Here is a 17,189-nt window from a genome sequence, read left to right on the forward strand (position 1 = left end):
ATATATATATTCTAAATACATTAAATGTTTTATATTTTGGGAGTCTAAAGAATATTTTTGTCTTACACTTGTTAATAAGGTGTTTTAAGACCTGTAGGTATCCTATAGACAGATGGCATGGCAACTTAATGAAGTTTCTTCGGTTTGGGTTCAGGATCCCCGTTTCTACCATAAATAATATTACAGTGCTCCTTTAAAATATCCAAACGCCAATGGATTCACACACTAAGTCTAATCATTAACATGAACTTTAACCAGCTCTATCCAACAATCTCTCAAGTTTAAACAGCGAAACAAGAGATCGACGAACATCAAGAAGAAAGAGAGAGTGAAAATAGAGAAAAGGTAAGGATTAAGCAGGTAAGTGAAGGTTGAGAGGAGCGATTGAGATCAGAGTGTTAGAGATAAAGGAGAATATAGTTGGACGGTGACATTGGAGAAAATGAAAAGGGGAGGGGCCAAAGTTTTAATCAAGAGCATGTGTGGGGAATATACATGCAATATAAGCAAATCTTCTTGGCCTACATTCTGTTTCCATGTTTCAGAAGTTACTAAATAGACTACACTGTTGTTATACAGTTGTGGGTAATAATTAGCTCCCTTAAACTACGTTTAGCAGACAAACCCTGGAGATTAAACATATAGAAATGCTATTATGGTTCTTCTGAATCTCTTTTCTCACTTTGTAGATATGGCTGATAGACCCTTAAAGGTTGGAATTGTGGGATATGGACATTTAGGTGAGCTCTCCAGTGAAAACTTCTGTTTCAACTTTCCCTACATTGTATTACACATTGATTTATTTCATTTGCACTTAAAATATTGCATATTACCTGACAAAATAACCATTTTTATAGTCTATACTTCCTTTTATATTTTTAAATATAACATCTTAAGGCCATTTTCTCAGTTAATCAGCATATAACCATATATTTTGTCATTGAAAAGTATATCGGACTTTTGATTCATTTGTGAATCTGTCCATACCACAAACCACTAAAATATCATGAAAATGTATTGGTCGAGAAGTGTGGAAGAGCTGCGATTACTCGTGTTCAGCGTCAATTGATGTTCTGTCAAACCATAAAGCTTGTATTTCATCTTTCTCTCTACATTCAGGACAGTTTCTTGTTGAGAAGATCCAAAGGGAAGGGCCTAAAGTGGGGCTGCAATTAGCATTCGTTTGGAACCGAAATCCAGACAAACTTAAAGATTCATTGCCCAAAGAGCTCATTCTACATGACCTCTCAGATTTCACACGCAGGTAAACATTGCAAATATGTTTGTATGCACGTGCATGTTGCATAGGGGCACATTTCTATGCCCCAGTCATATCAATGGCAAAAAGTGTCCCAATCGACCTGAATTCACCTTATTTGTTTAAATGTAAACGGGAGGGCAAAACATAGCACTTATAAGTGTTTTTGTGTGTGTTTGGTTTGTTTCAGAGTAACTGATGTAATAGTGGAGGTGTGTCATCCACAGATAGTTAAAGAGTTTGGGGTCAGATTTCTGTCACACGCTCATTTCCTGGTAACTTTACTGTTTACCTCTATATTATCGCCTGAAATCTTGCTTTCCATATTATTTACATTTATTTCATAATGATTACAAGCTGTGTTGGTTATGTAACTGTTATAGAACCATCCCTGATCAAGTTTTTCCCTCCCTCAGGTGGGCAGCCCTTCGGCCCTCTCCGACACCCAGCTTGAGCACGAGCTCCGCACTGCTGCAAAACAACATGGGAAAACACTTTATGTGCCCAGTGGTGCATTATGGGGTGGCCAAGATATTCAAAAAATGAACGACAACGGAACATTGCGGGTGAGACCATTTTATTATAATTATTTACTGTACAAATTTGAATATGATTGCTCATAAAAAATAGTTATATTTAACAGGTGGTCAGCAAAGTTAACAGCTACTTAAGTTTTATTGTCCCTCTCACATAAAAAAATATATTAAGTAGTTTTCAAATGTCTCTCTCGTAGGCTCTTTCCATCCGAATGTCTAAACATCCCTCTTGCTTTCGACTGACTGGTGGGCTGCTCTCTGATTGGACGGAGGGAGAGGGGAGGCGGGTCTTGTACCATGGCTCAGTAGCAGAGATCTGCCCCATAGCCCCCAACAATGTGAACACGATGGCAGCTGCGGCCATAGCCGCATCAAAGTTGGGCTTCCGTGGGGTTACTGGAGAAATTGTTTCAGACACCGCGTGAGTTGCCAACTGGTCCTCAAAATGTTTCATTCCTCATAAAACACAATAAAACTGCCTCCATACCTAGACTTTTCAGCATGTTGCTAAGAAGTTTGTCCACTGGCAAAAGTAAAAAAAAAAAAAAACACTATACTTCAGGTTTGGGTTTTGTTCAAATCCCTAACCTTGAGTATGAGCTTCTCTTCTTGCCCTTCTCTCCAGATTAGCAGACTATCATATTGTGGAGGTTGAGGTAACAGGTCCAGATGGGTTCTCAGTGAAAACGGTAAGACAGAACCCCGCCAAACTGGGAGCTGTAACAGGAAATGCCACATACAATTCCTTCTGGAGCAGCTTACTGGGTATGTTTGCATAAGAAAGACAGATGGAGTGTATATAGCCAAAAACCACAGTATGTGCTGAACATCCTGAGCCAAATCTGGTTTACACAGATAATATAGCCATAAAAAACAATTCCATCATAAACTTTTGCATTCTTTTGTAACCATCTTTTCTTTCTGTCCAGCTTAAGTTTGAAAACGAATGAAAATATACATTAATATATGCGATTACATAATATCTCTTATCTCATATCTTATTATGTTGTCTTTTTTCCCAGTCTGCAAGGGTCATGGAGGGAGGGTATATCTGTGTTGACAACAGTGGATTACTGCAGAAAGTGTACAAGTTTACCGAAGAATAACAGTTGCACATGATGAAATAATAAATAAAAAACTGTCGTCATGTCAATAATGTTGTAGACTTTAATCTCAGTTGTACAGCCGTGACAGACATGACAAATTTAAACAGTGCTCGTGTGTATTTGTATTACAGTATCAATGATCTTCCAGTGCATACATTTGGCAGGTTAGCTTTTTCTACAGGTTAGATTACTTGCTTGTGATTCTTCAATATGTTCTTTAATAATAATAATGATAATAGCTGGATACTCGCTATGTTTTTGAGAGTACATAATACTGCAAAGGGAAATCTGGCCGTGAATAAAGAATTGCAAGAATGTTTTCGGATAACGGTACATTGTCATAATTTACTCAAACTCAAGTCTTTTGAAACATGTATGAATTTCTTACTTTCAAGAAACACAAATGGAGAAGTTTAGCAGCTCTTTGAAATTATCACAATGAAAGTGAATAGTAATAATGACTGTCAAAGCATGATTGCCAGTAAATAACAGATTCAATTTGGGTCTGTTTTTAATACAAAGATCTTGTATGACTTTAGAAGACAGTGAGCCATATGGACTATTTTTATTTTTATACATTGAACCTTAACTCGTTCATTTTCTATATAAAAGAGCAGCGTTAACATTCTTCATTTGTGGTCCACATAATGCATTTTTTTAACCTTTCCTTTAAAGAATTGATGAGGCTCTCATTACTTATAAAGGTCTCTTTAAAATAAATGCTTGTAACAAATATGTTCTTCATCTCAATTAGTTTATCATGGGAAGACTTCTTATTTTCTTAACTTTTCACAGTGGCCATTCATTCAAATGAATGTCCGCTTAAAGGGTTAGTTCACACAAAAATTAAAATTACCCCATGATTTACTCACCCTCGAGTCATCTTGGTGTATATGACATTCTTCTTTCAGACGAACACAATCGGAGTTATACAAAAAAAAAATGTACTGGCTCTTCCCAGCTTTATAATGGCAGTGAATGGCCGTTTATGTTTTGAAGTCCATAAAAGTCCATCTATCCATCATAAAAGTGCTCCAAATTGCTGAGGTGAAGCAATGTGTTCGCGTAAGAAAAATATCCATATTTAAAACTTTATCAGCTAAAATAACTAGCTTCCGGCAGACAGCCGTACGCATCGATTTACGGTGGAAGACTAACCGACTTGCGTAGTTTTTTTGGGTGAACTATCCCTTTAAGACCGGCATCACAGCCACACAGCTGGAGGTCAGTTTGGTATGAATCTATAGGAATTGTCATCTGAATAACTCTAGCTACTACTAAATCTTTGCTCTCAGTTGTTTTTGTAATAGGCCTTGTATAAAAGACACCAGTGAAATCTTCACAAACTATGGCTCACCATATACTTAAATATCATATTTATTTATCTTCAGAAAACCAACATGCAAAAACACTGTTTGCAGGCATTACGTTCACTTTTAGGGGAGTGTTATTGTGTTTAAAGTGTGTGTGTGTGTGTGTGTATAAATATATATAAGTGCCTCACAGTATAAGCTACAGTTTGTGTATGTATGCATGTAGGGCTGTGTTTTAGTTTTTCTCAGGGAGACCGACTGTATGATTCTTGTTTCGGTTCGGTACGTTAAGCGGTTGGCGGATGTTGACCCGGTCTTTCTCTGCTTCTAGATCTTCGTCATACGGTTCCTCCTCATCCTCACCCTCACTGTGATGAGGAGACGAGTGAAGCGAGTGGGCAGGAGAAGGGGGCACAGAGGCAGGTCGCGGGTAACGGAAGCCTGTGGCCTGGATTACGTGAATAAAAGAATAAATGTCAACAAATATTTACGTCTTAGCTCATAGACATTAACCAGATCTGTCTAGAGCAGTCAGTGGTTTTCAACCTTTTTGACTCCAAGGCCCTCATTGTCCACAACAGTATTCAAAAGGCCCATGACTTGTCTAGTTGTTTGTAACTAGCTTGAAAAGCATTATAAAAAATATTTTTTACACTCAATTTCTGCCAAAGTCCCCCTTGGACATCTGCTGAGGTTGAGACGTCCGGGTTGAGAGTTCAGGTTGAGAACCACTAGTCTAGATAATTCAATTTAAGACTTATAAACTTAAATCATTTTTTTAACTTACTGAAGTGGGTTCTTGAGGCTCATACATGTATGTGTCCGGGAAAGCTTTCGCTAAAGCCATATGACGGGCAGAAATGTAATACTAAGAAGTAAAAACATATTATATTAGTTCAAGAACAATAACCTGTTAGCTTTATTGTTTAGATGCATATACAGTTATTTGGACACATCTTGTGGCCGACAGTCCTGGGTGGTATGAACTTGGGAAAAGCAATTCACTGAGTGCACGTGTGTGTGTGTGTGTGTGTGTGTGTGTGTGTGTGTGTGTGTGTGTGTGTGTGTGTGTGGTGTCTTACCCTGCCCAGATATCTCCAGTCTAGCAGGTCACTGAGGCGCTCGGTTCGGTTCCTTTGAATGATCCTCTGCCTGCGGCTCTGCTGACAGAACTGAAACAGGAAAGACGTCAGCTGATTACAGGACTCATCCACCCCACGATACCGCCGATCCAGAATATAGATACCTGAGAGAGAGGGAATTAAGAACCAAATAAAACTGATTCAAACAAAAATGAGACTTAAAAAAAAAAAAAATTTTAATCTTGAAGCTGCTGTTTATCTTTTCCACCATAAATGTACATCTCTCACCGTAAGCTGATGGGTCAGCAATGTGCTCTTCCATGAAACAGCCAAACCCAGACAGGTTAGTGGAGATCGATGGGATACCCATCACTGTACACTCAGCTGGGACAGAGATGTGTTCAGTGTTGAGTGGCAGTTATTAATACACATTTAATTAGTTCATACACTACCGTTAAAATGATTGGGGTCAGTGAGATTTTTTTCATGCTTTTGAAAGAAGTCTCTTTTCCTTACCAAGGCTGCATTTATTTGATCAAAAATAGAGTAAAAACAATAATACAGTGAAATATTATTTTATTTAAAATGTTGATTTTTAAAATTCATCCTAATATGCTGATCGGCTGTTCAAGAAACATTTCTTTACCATTTTTCTTTTGTAAAGTAACACTTTTTCAGGATTCTTTGATGAATAGAATTATCAAAAGAACAGCATTTATTTGAAAAAAAGTATTTTGTAAAATTCTAAAAATGTCTTCAGTATCACTTAAGATCATATTAAAGTATTCATTTCTTTCAAAAAATAAAATGTTGACCCCAAACCTTTGACCATTAGTGTACATATGTGTGTGTAGTTATACCTGGTGTGTATCCCCAGGGCTCATAGTAAGATGGAAATACTCCAAGGTGGCAGCCTCTCACAAACTCCTCGTAGTCCATCGGCAGGAGAGGAGAAGTTGAGGAGAGAAACTCTGGATGGAAAATCACCTAGCAGAAGAATAGGAGTCTTTAAAAGTGTATTCAGTATTTTTCCCACAGAAAAACAAATCAATTAGTGAGCCTTCAATTATATACAGTGTGTCTGTGTACCTTGACTCGGTCCTGAGAGGTGTTGAAGAGGCCAATGCGGCGGATGCAGTTGAGGATGGGGTCACTGCTGTCCTCCAGCATGTTGTGAGTGCAGACGGGGGGCAGACACTGTCGTTGGGTGGCGAAGATGGCACGCTTCATTAAGGTGAAGTCCTCTTTATCTAACATCTTAGACACATCAGGCAACTGCCCTCTGAGGACAAAAAAAGAGAGCAATGTCACTCCGAAGAAGAAATTCACACACTTTTTTGATGCAGTCGAAGAGGCAACTCACATTAAAAGTGATTCGTAGAGTTTCTTCCCAAAGCGCTCCTTCACAGTCTGTGCAGTGTCCCTAACAATACAACAAAGATGCAATATCACAACAAAATCCAAGAATCGAGTCCCTGAAATTAAGGGTGCTTTCACACTAGCACTTTTGGTGCGCACCCGTGTTCGATTGACGTCAGAGTTCAGTTCGTTTGGATGATGCGAACACTGTTTTCCGCAAACTGTACCTGAATCCGCATTAAAAAGGTTGGTCGGTGGTACACAATTGTACTAAATTGCGGAAGTGAACCGCTGTTGATGACAAATGACCCGATAAATCTGTGTTTGTGTGGGTTTCACTCACCTTCCTGACAAGCTGATGCACTGCAAGCAGAGAAAATGTACATTTAATTTCTGTTCGCCTTCTGCAGTAAAGGACTCCCGCCTTCTTTAGAACATTTGCGGCAAGTGTTATGTGCTGATGCTTTGAAAATGTAACCAAAGGTACAAAAAAACAAATATAAAAGTGAGGTGAGCAACGCTATGCATTTTGCCGCTATCTCCTGTGTCGTCGTTATCAAGCAATAGGGGTAAACTATGGAAGCTTGTTTCCGCCACAAAATAAAAAAAAATAAAAGATAATTGCGACTTTTTATCTCACAATTGCGAGTTTACATCTCGCAATTCTGACTTTATTTCTCAGAATTGCGAGATATAAAGTCAGAATTGCGTGAAATAAAGTCAGAATTCTGAGATATAAAGTCATGACTTTTTCTGACTTTTCTGACTTTTTTTCTCGCAATTGCGACTTTATATCACGCAATTCTGACTTTATATCTCAGAATTCTGACTTTATTTCACGCAATTCTGACTTTATATCTCAGAATTCTGACTTTGTATCACGCAATTCTGACTTTATAACACATAATTGCGAGTTTATATCTCGCAATTCTGACATCTTTTCTCAGAATTGTGAGATATAAAGTCCAATTCTAAGGGGGAAAAAAAAGACGACTTTTTTTTTTTTTTTTTACCTTAGAATAGTTTATATCTCACAATTCTGACTTTATAACACGCATTTGCGACTTTATATCATGCAATTCTGACTTTATATCTCGCAATTGCGGGATATAAAGTCAGAATTCTGAGATATAAAGTCAGAATTCTGAGATATAAAGTCAGAATTGCGTGATATAAAGTTGCAATTGCGAGAAAAAAAGTCAGAATTCTGACTTTATAACACGCAATTCTGACTTTATATCTCAGAATTCTGACTTTATAACACGGAATTCTGACTTTATATCTCAGAATTCTGACTTTATATCTCAGAATTCTGACTTTATAACACGGAATTCTGACTTTATATCTCAGAATTCTGACTTTATATCTCAGAATTCTGACTTTATATCTCAGAATTCTGACTTTATATCTCAGAATTCTGACTTTATAACACGGAATTCTGACTTTATATCTCAGAATTCTGACTTTATATCTCAGAATTCTGACTTTATAACACGCAATTGCGACTTTATATCTCGCAATTCTGACTTTATATCTCAGAATTCTGACTTTATATCTCAGAATTCTGACTTTATATCTCAGAATTCTGACTTTATAACACGGAATTCTGACTTTATATCTCAGAATTCTGACTTTATATCTCAGAATTCTGACTTTATATCTCAGAATTCTGACTTTATATCTCAGAATTCTGACTTTATAACACGGAATTCTGACTTTATATCTCAGAATTCTGACTTTATATCTCAGAATTCTGACTTTATAACACGCAATTGCGACTTTATATCTCGCAATTCTGACTTTATATCTCAGAATTCTGACTTTATATCTCAGAATTCTGACTGTATTTCACGCAATTCTGACTTTATATCTCGCAATTCTGAGAAATAAAGTCAGAATTGCGGGATGTAAACTCGCAATTGTGAGATAAAAAGTCGCAATTATCTTTTTATTTTTTTATTTTGTGGTGGAAACAAGCTTCCATAGTAAACAGCAGCTGCTTTGATGTCGCGAACGCATCACGGTTCAGACACAAATAATATAATTATTTATATAAGCAGGGGAAGGGGGAGAGGACCAGGCAATCGAACCAAGCGTGAAAGCACCCTTAAACGTCGAGAGAGAAAAAAAAAACTGTATATGTGTTTTTGAGCAAAATGATAACGAGTAAATAATTATATGTATGTAAAATAATTAATAAAAATTATAATTTTAACTATTCCTTTCAATTAGGTGACATTATGACTGCATTTAGTTATTCTTAAAATAAACAGTAATTCTTTCTACATCATCATACATCCTTCACTGCAGAATGGCAGCTGTGTTGGGACGCTCTAGACCAGTATTGCGATTGTTAACTAAAACTATTTAAAAAAAAATTGAAATTAAGCTGAAATAAAATTAAAAATAAATATTAGATGAAAAATTTAAACCAAGGAAAATTTAAATGTTGCATTAGCAACTTACTGGTGTAAAAGTTTAAGTTAAAGGATTAAAACTGCTAAAATAAAACTGAAATAAAAATAAACTATAGATAAATAGAAATAAACTTATAAAAAAAACAAAAGCACATAAAATTACTAAAACTAAAATGAAAATTGAAAATATAAAAACAAAAGCGAATTCAAAATACAGTATAAATAATATTAAATTAGCACTGCTTTCAGGACATGTGGCGGCATTCTAGGCGATCTTGGGAGTTTATATGAAGTAGGTAGGTTGAGCTACACAGTGTCATTCACAATAGTAATCCTCACAGTGCAACGGTCATGGTTACCAGAGCTGTTTCCGTACGGCTTGGCCCTTCAGGGTCTCCACGTTGAAGTTGTTGGTACGAGCAGGCATGATGAAGAATGCTATTACAGTCACCTCACTGTGATTCACCTAGAACCACAAGAATAATGTTTAAAATCAAGGTCACATTTAAAACTTTCCAAACAAAGATTCTTCATTTTTATAACATTTTATGTGTTTGTACTGTGACATATCAAATGCACATAGTGTACACTAATGATACGCGGATCGCGCTTATATCCGCAGGTTGGGCGGGCCAAGTAATACAAAATAACATTCCTAATTAATTGTGGGTGAATGAGATAAATCATTATATTGTGTTTATTTTATTAAAGACACAGAACTCTCATTTCAGGTAAAACGCAATGAACGCGCACCACTCTTTTACTTTTGTTTTCAACAACAACGTGCATTTCTTCAGGGAAAACCAATCAAGGAAAAAAATATGCCTAGAGCACCTTCTTAGTGGTCATTATATAAAACACAAAGGAAAGAAAAAAAAAAACCTTACATGAGATATCGCTTAACTTGACAGTTTTAGTGGTATAATGCCCCTTTTTACAATCTGTAAAATAAGTCACTGATGTCCCCAAAGTGTGTTTGTGAAGTTTTATCTCAAAATACCCCACAGATAATTTTTTACAGCATGTTAAAATTGTCCCTTTTTGAGGGTCAGTAAAAACACGTAATTTCGTGTGCGTCCCTTTAAATGCAAATGAGCTGCTGCTCCCAGCACAGAGGGCAGAGCTTCAAGAGCTTGTGTGTTAGCAGCTCAGATTACCTCACACAGACACACACTAAAATGTCAGAAACTGTTCTGCCTTTTATATTTAAACTGGAATTGGACAATGATGGAGACTCGAGAAGAAGTGACAACATGTAGAATGCAACAGGACGTTTCTGAATGGTTAGTTGATTCACACAGTGCAGTGACAGAAACAGTGACACTTTTTAGGCTATAAAGGAAATGTAATTTTGACAAAGAACAACTTTTATTTTAAAATGAATGTTAATTTAAAAGCAGCCTACTTCACTGTAATGTGACGATCGGGTGCTGGTCAGGTGATGATATCTGAATCAGAGAAAAATCATAGGTTTGGGTGGGTGGCGGGTGAATTATTTATTTTTAACAGCGGATTCAGGTGACGTTAGAGCTGATCCGCGCATCTCTAGTGTACACCCTAAAACACAAATACTTGCCCTCAGAAGGTAATTAAGTCTGGCCAATGCTTCAAGAAAGATATCAGCTCCTTTATTTGAGAATTCATAGCGTCCAGCAATAAAAAGAAACACAGTCTTGTCAAGGTTAAAATCTAAATGCCTGCAGGGAACACAAAACAACAAGAAAACATATGTATGACAGAGTGTTATCGTATATGGACATGTGAATATGATTGTGTGCATTATGAACCCTGACCCATAGAAATGGCCTCTGACAAACTCCTGGATGCGCGCTTTACTCTGAGCGTGGAGGTTCTGGAACTCATGCATGGCTGAGAACTTCTTCACATTCAAACCGTTAGGAGTCACAATATCTGACAGAGTAAAGTGAAAGTTGATATCGTAAGCAAATGGTTAAAAATAGGTTAACAAAACAGCAGCTTCCTGGACACAATTCCATGACAGCGCCATTACACCATTAGAAATGTGTAACAGTCTAAAAAACTAAAGTCACCTGGTTTCCGCTTTAGTAAGTGCTCGGCCTCAATGGCGGTGATCTGAGAGACGGTGGTGAAAACGTGAGTACAGCGGGCTGCTGCACGCTCCAGACAGTACCGGTGATAGATCTGCCTGTCACCTGCCTCTTTATCCACATTAAACTACACATGGAGAAATAACGAGACACACTTCAGAACACTTTCTTAAAAGGTAAAGAATTTTTTTATGTTAAAATACTTTCTCTTAACCCAGTTTTTTGTTTACTGACTACTAGTATTAGTATGCTATTCATGGGTTTATCCCTCCACAAAGTGTCAACACTGAGCCTCCCAGGCACCATCAAAATACAGATACATTGGATGGGTATATTAAAAAGTATATTAAAGATGCTCACGTTTGCTCTAGGCAAAGTGTTAATCTACTCAATTGCTTACTCATGACACATTGCAACACAGCTAAAAGTATTCCTAATATGTTTGACCTTTTATTGAAAGTACGCTACTTTTAATTTGACCTTTTGAGACATGCCTACAAGCAGCCGTAACAGCTGTTTGGGTTTGGGGAGGCATGACACAGCACACAAAGGGACGTTTGCAAGGTTGTTTGAAAATATGCTTAACTTTTGTAATTCCCCTAGGTGCCACTAGTCTCACAGAAACTATGCATTTCACCTTTATTAAATTAGGGATACCAGCTGAATTACAGTTGCTGTTTTTGATTCCAGAAAATATTCTTGGTGTCAAACTGTTATTTGCTTGAAACAGGGAATGTTTTCTTAAGAAAACCGAATCTATCTGGAGTTAGATTAATAATTATGAACATTATTATTAATTATTAACAGTAATGGGGAAGTATCACATATTCACAAATACACAATCTCTTGCACAAACGAACCTCTGTGAGTTTGTTGTAGAAGTCGACGCTCCCAGCACACAGGTATCGGCCGAGCAGAGTGGCGTGTGTGGTGAAGATTGTTGCTATGGGTAACTGGCGCTGCCTGCATAAGACAAGCCCCAAACCTGCCAGCCACTCGTGAAAATGTGCCACGATGTGAGGAGGGTCGTCACACTGAGCTGCATACTGAAACACACATAACCATAATCATAATAAATGAGAATTAAACATCTTTTTTTATGTACATGTTCCAAATAAAAAGATAAGAGGATGTTTCTTTTACAAATATATTTTTAATTCACTAGGTTACCAAAAACAATAGGTTATTTAATATCTTAAATAATATTTTGTTGAATTTCCTGACCAAAAAAAAAAAAAAGAAAAGTACTTTACACTAACAAAATTAATATTCATATAGATATTATAAAAAAGGAATGACACACACCAGTGTAGTTAGTTAACTAAAACTATTAAAATACAATAATACAATATAAATTATTAAATGCTAAAATTAAAAACTTAAATGAAAGTTAAACAATTTCCTAAAACTGAATTAAAAATAGAAACTTAATGACAAAAGCAAAATTTCTAAAACTTAAATTGAAAATACAAAATAAAAGCTACCAGTAATTAAAAATATTAATAAATACACAAAAACAACACTGCCCACCTCTCCCAGCAGCCATGCAGTGAGGAAGCCAAAGAGAACAGCATCATTAGCCTCTCTGTCGAACCAGGGCACACCAATACCACATTTCTCCCACAATTCACTCTTCCAGCGGTCCAGAGACCAGGCCGTGAAGCCCACGTCTAGCAGAATCACATATGGAGAGCCTTCAATCAGCCATCGACCAAAATATACCTAGAGAAAGCGGCAGAGGAAGGAATAAAGTCAAAAACTTTGTCACTTTGCTAAAGATTTGAAATGATTCATTAAAACATTCATGGAAACAGTATTTTGATAACCAAGATTACCGCACTTGCTGATATTGTCTTCATACAGTTTTGCCAAATTTATTCAAAGATCACAATCTTTAGTTAATACTTTCTATGAGAAACCTGGATGAGAATAAAGTGACCTAGCAATAATACTAGTAACCAATTCACAACCAAGTAACCAAGTCTCTCTCAGGGGGAAATTTTCTCAAAGAACTGAAATAGACCTTAGTCTGGCTGTAGGACACAGATATAGCCTTTTAACCTTTAAAACACACACACACACACACACACACACACACACACACACACACACACACACACACACACACACACACACACACACACACACACACACACACACACACACACACACACACACACACACACACACACACACACACACACACACACACACACACACACACACACACACACACACACACACACACACACACACACACACACACACACACCAGAATGAAGGTTTAGGGTTTCACTGAGGATAAGAGCAGATTAAAACGGGCTGTGTGATGTGTGCGCACATATTAGTGTGGATAAACAGGAGGTGAACAAACCCAGAGCTAGAAATTGTCTTTTTTTTTTTTCATAATGTATTACGTTAACTAGCCAGCAAGGATGTGTGTGCATTTGTATACCTTGCACCCACTGCTGTTCATTTTATCAATGGTTCTTCTGAGTGCTGCATTACAGGGTTCGATCAGCTCCACTTGCGTCCTGACATTCGACTCCATATACGGGCCAACTAGAAAGTAGTTCTCACCCCATTCCTCGCAGGTCAGACGCGCCTTGGTCTGGATCACCGTGTAAATGCCACCAACTGCCACAAAACGAGAGTGGTTAGATAACCTTCAATAGATGTTTAGGTCCAGCAAAGAGAAGGCCACCCAACCCTTTAAACTTGGCGTTGTCGGCGGCTATCGCAATGTCTCCTTGACCTTTATCTAATCTAGCTGTCGATAGTATATGATATTCACAGAGTGCAGAAAATACCAACACTAGAGTCACATGATGGTATGTGGATGGATACAGTGTCTGTGAACGCTTGGCGCTTGAGTCATGTGGCATATAGGTTTTTGTGGTGTGACAACAACAACAGTATCTGGTTTCTCCTTTTCAAAACTGTAGATTATTGTAGACTACCTAATAACTCTCTTCAAAACAATTGGTTATTGGTTAATTCATTGTATTGTATGGCATCAAAATCCTCTTTGTGTTAACCAAATATATTGACACTTTCTATGGAAAATGCAATAGGCTATGTAAAGTACAGTATGGTTTGTTTACCAGTCCAGCTCTGGTTATTGGAGATTAAAAACCTTTATTCAGTGTATCTTTTAGGTTACAATCAAATATTACAACCCTAAAACTCTTTATTTTTGTTAATCCATTCATGACATGTCAGTGTAAAAACAATACAAATATCTTAACTAACTTTACTACAGTTCAGAAGTTTGGGGTACTTCTGTTTTTTAAAGTAATGTATAATTGTATTCAGAAGGATGCATTAAATTGTTCAAAAGTGACAGTAAAGACATATATTATAATATTAAAAAAATATTTTCAAAGAAACCTGAAAAATAAATCAGTTTCCACAAAAAGCAGCACAACTGTTTTCAACATTGGTAATAATAATCAGAAGAGTTTGTTTCTTGAGCACCAAATCATCATATTAGAATGATTTCTAAAGGATCATGTGACACAGAAGTTTGGAGTAACGATGCTGCAATATTTCACAATATTACTGTTTTACTGTATTTTTGATTAAAAAGGAAGTGTAGATTTTTGAGGATATGATTTGAAATGTCTATGATGATACATTAGCAACGAAACATCATATCCAAGAAAAGAAACATGCACACCTTTATTAGAGACCTCCCATGCAATCTCGAACAGAACTGCATCCTCCCGATCAAACTCTTCGTCCCAGTCCTCCAGGCCAGACAGGGAGGTGACCGACAAACTGCGCGACAGTGGCATGCTGGGAAATGGAAAACAATGATAATATCAATCCATTTATCCATGTTTTTAGTCTCATCTGCATTGAACTCCTGACATTTAAACTAATGCATCACTTATATCCATCATACAATGACACAAATAGCCTTAGGTGACACACAAGAGCTGTCTACATCAGTATATGACCTTCAAGCATGCACCACACACACACACACACACTTCCTCACTTTCCACCAAATTACAACAATTTATATCCACAGCATTTCATTATATTAATGACTCATCTTCCAGCATGGCTCATTGGCTCTTCCTCTCTCTGATTTGCACACGGAAACACATTTGAAAAAGCCTCTTATGAGCAAGAACTATGAGCAAGTGCATGTTCAGATCAGGAGAGAGGTTAACAAATACACTGAGACATTATGCCTTCATCTCAAGTCTAGGCATGATCTTTCATACATCACAACACTGTGATACCGGGACAGTCAATCACACCATCACACCAACTTACACACCCTCTAATTACAACATACATTAAGCAATATGAGGCCTGTTTTACGAGAAGGACAGAAAGTAATTGAGAGAAGTCCCTATAAACCCAGCCAGGATTCATTAATTAAATAACGGTACTTAAAGGTCCTCCATACATCATAAACACACCTTCACGCAATGGCTACTTGGATTATGAAACCCCAATATAGTATATTGAAGTGTTGGTGAAGTGTCATTAATGACTGGCATTTTACCACCGAGTCTCTTTCGGATGCATATGGTTTGAGTGCGTGCGCGCGCGCCCTGACAGAGTACGTGCGCTTTGACCACACAGGAACAGTCAAACGCAGAACGTCATTGTCACCATTTGAAACAACGTATAAAGTGTTTCGTGTGCATAAAAGTGAGAGTGCATAGAATAAACACGATCAAAAAAGTCGCAAGTTGCGGCATTTCGTCTTGCACGTTTGAGGAAGGACAGACTGGCCAGGCGAGAGCAGGCTGCAAAAGTGGGTTAGACACGGGTAAACGAAGAGCACTGCGCGTGACAGTAATCACGAGCTTTGCAGATAGAAGATAATTTCCCTCTCTGGGTTTTAAAACGCACGGACATTTAATTTCAAACTGACAACACACAAAAAGCTGTTATGCACTCACCCTGCGGGAGCGTCTTTTCCTCACTCAGCGGCGCAAGCTTCGCATCTGCTGAAATCAATCACCAGGAGGATGATTTGACAGTGGGCGGAGTCTCCTGCGCAAATTCACCTTGTCTGTTGGACAATTTGGCTGTCCGTCAGCGTGCCAGCTCGCACGCAACCAGTCACGTCATAGAAATGTGGGCGTGTCTTATCTGACGCCGTCTCCGCCTCCTTGATGTCTGGGTAAATGAAGAGCAGCGACTATGGCAAGCCATTTTAACATTTAAAAGCTAGACTGGATGTGTGTTGCAGATATCTGTAATTCAGTTTTGCCTAGTCAAAACTGAATTACAGATATCTCTATCTGTCGTTTCGACTAGTCACAATTACGTAACAGATATCTTGAATGACAATTCCAACTATCCAAAATGTAATTACGACTAGTCAGAAAGACATTGTTGATATCTACAATGTTAATTCCGGATAGTCAAAATTTGCTTTTAAATGTTAAAATGGCTTGCCATAGTCGCTGGTCGCTACACACATTTCCACAGAGAAGAACTAGGCGTTTACCCGAATGATCATTTTGATTGGTTAAACAATTTCCTTAGACAACTCATAAGGAAGTTAAGCTGTTGGCTTTTTATGTTTTTTTATGCGCATTTTCAGCTGCACATCCTCAGAAACCAACTACTGCCTTGATCAATATAATCAAAGACCCATGTACATAAATAACAAAAAATAATATTAAAAAAATGTGTAATAAATATGTATACGGATATATATATATATATATATATATATATATATATATATATATATATATATATATATATATATATATATATATATATATATATACATACATGTATACATGTTATTGTAATATTGTATATTTCCTTTACTTGTCATTACTTGTTTTGTGTATAATGCTTTGGCAGTATGTAAACACAATCATACCAATAAAGTGCTGAATAAAAGCTGAAACTGAAAGGGCAGTGTAGTTCTTAACAGCAAGGATGTTGCAGATAATGCATGCAACACTAGATCACAAATACACAACACTGGCAGCCCTGTTTTTGAAGAGGACCTGTCACAAATATAACTGTTCATAAAATAAATATTTGTATTACTATTATATTT

General features: G+C 37.2%; 2 protein-coding genes across 3 annotated transcripts; one reads left to right on the top strand and one right to left on the bottom strand.

Annotated features, from left to right (window-relative positions):
* The first annotated feature begins 104 nt into the window (after positions 1–104).
* aspdh (aspartate dehydrogenase domain containing) lies at positions 105–3,224 on the top strand. Of its 2 annotated transcripts, none has more exons than XM_081387097.1 (8): positions 105–345; positions 690–740; positions 1,120–1,264; positions 1,449–1,533; positions 1,675–1,824; positions 1,992–2,215; positions 2,420–2,559; positions 2,817–3,224. In XM_081387097.1, exons 2-8 carry the CDS (start codon positions 692–694, stop codon positions 2,852–2,854), a joined length of 831 nt encoding a protein of 276 aa, XP_081243223.1. In that variant the 5' UTR covers positions 105–345; positions 690–691; the 3' UTR covers positions 2,855–3,224. The 2 variants fall into 2 exon arrangements, with proteins under 2 accessions (XP_081243223.1, XP_081243224.1); XM_081387098.1 differs by having other exon boundaries at positions 221–360; positions 2,817–3,219.
* On the bottom strand, positions 2,939–16,183 carry gys1 (glycogen synthase 1 (muscle)). Its single transcript, XM_081387090.1, has 16 exons — positions 16,066–16,183; positions 14,820–14,938; positions 13,596–13,777; positions 12,671–12,862; positions 12,001–12,186; positions 11,123–11,267; positions 10,865–10,982; positions 10,648–10,768; positions 9,431–9,537; positions 6,659–6,718; positions 6,385–6,577; positions 6,156–6,282; positions 5,584–5,679; positions 5,296–5,459; positions 5,001–5,081; positions 2,939–4,661 (listed from the first exon to the last, which is right to left on the bottom strand). Exons 2-16 carry the CDS (start codon positions 14,935–14,937, stop codon positions 4,449–4,451), a joined length of 2,103 nt encoding a protein of 700 aa, XP_081243216.1. The 5' UTR covers position 14,938; positions 16,066–16,183; the 3' UTR covers positions 2,939–4,448.
* Between the last annotated feature and the right edge of the window lie 1,006 nt (positions 16,184–17,189).

This window comes from Scardinius erythrophthalmus, assembly GCF_964197995.2.
Source record: "Scardinius erythrophthalmus genome assembly, chromosome: 1".
Taxonomy (NCBI): Eukaryota; Metazoa; Chordata; class Actinopteri; order Cypriniformes; family Leuciscidae; genus Scardinius; species Scardinius erythrophthalmus.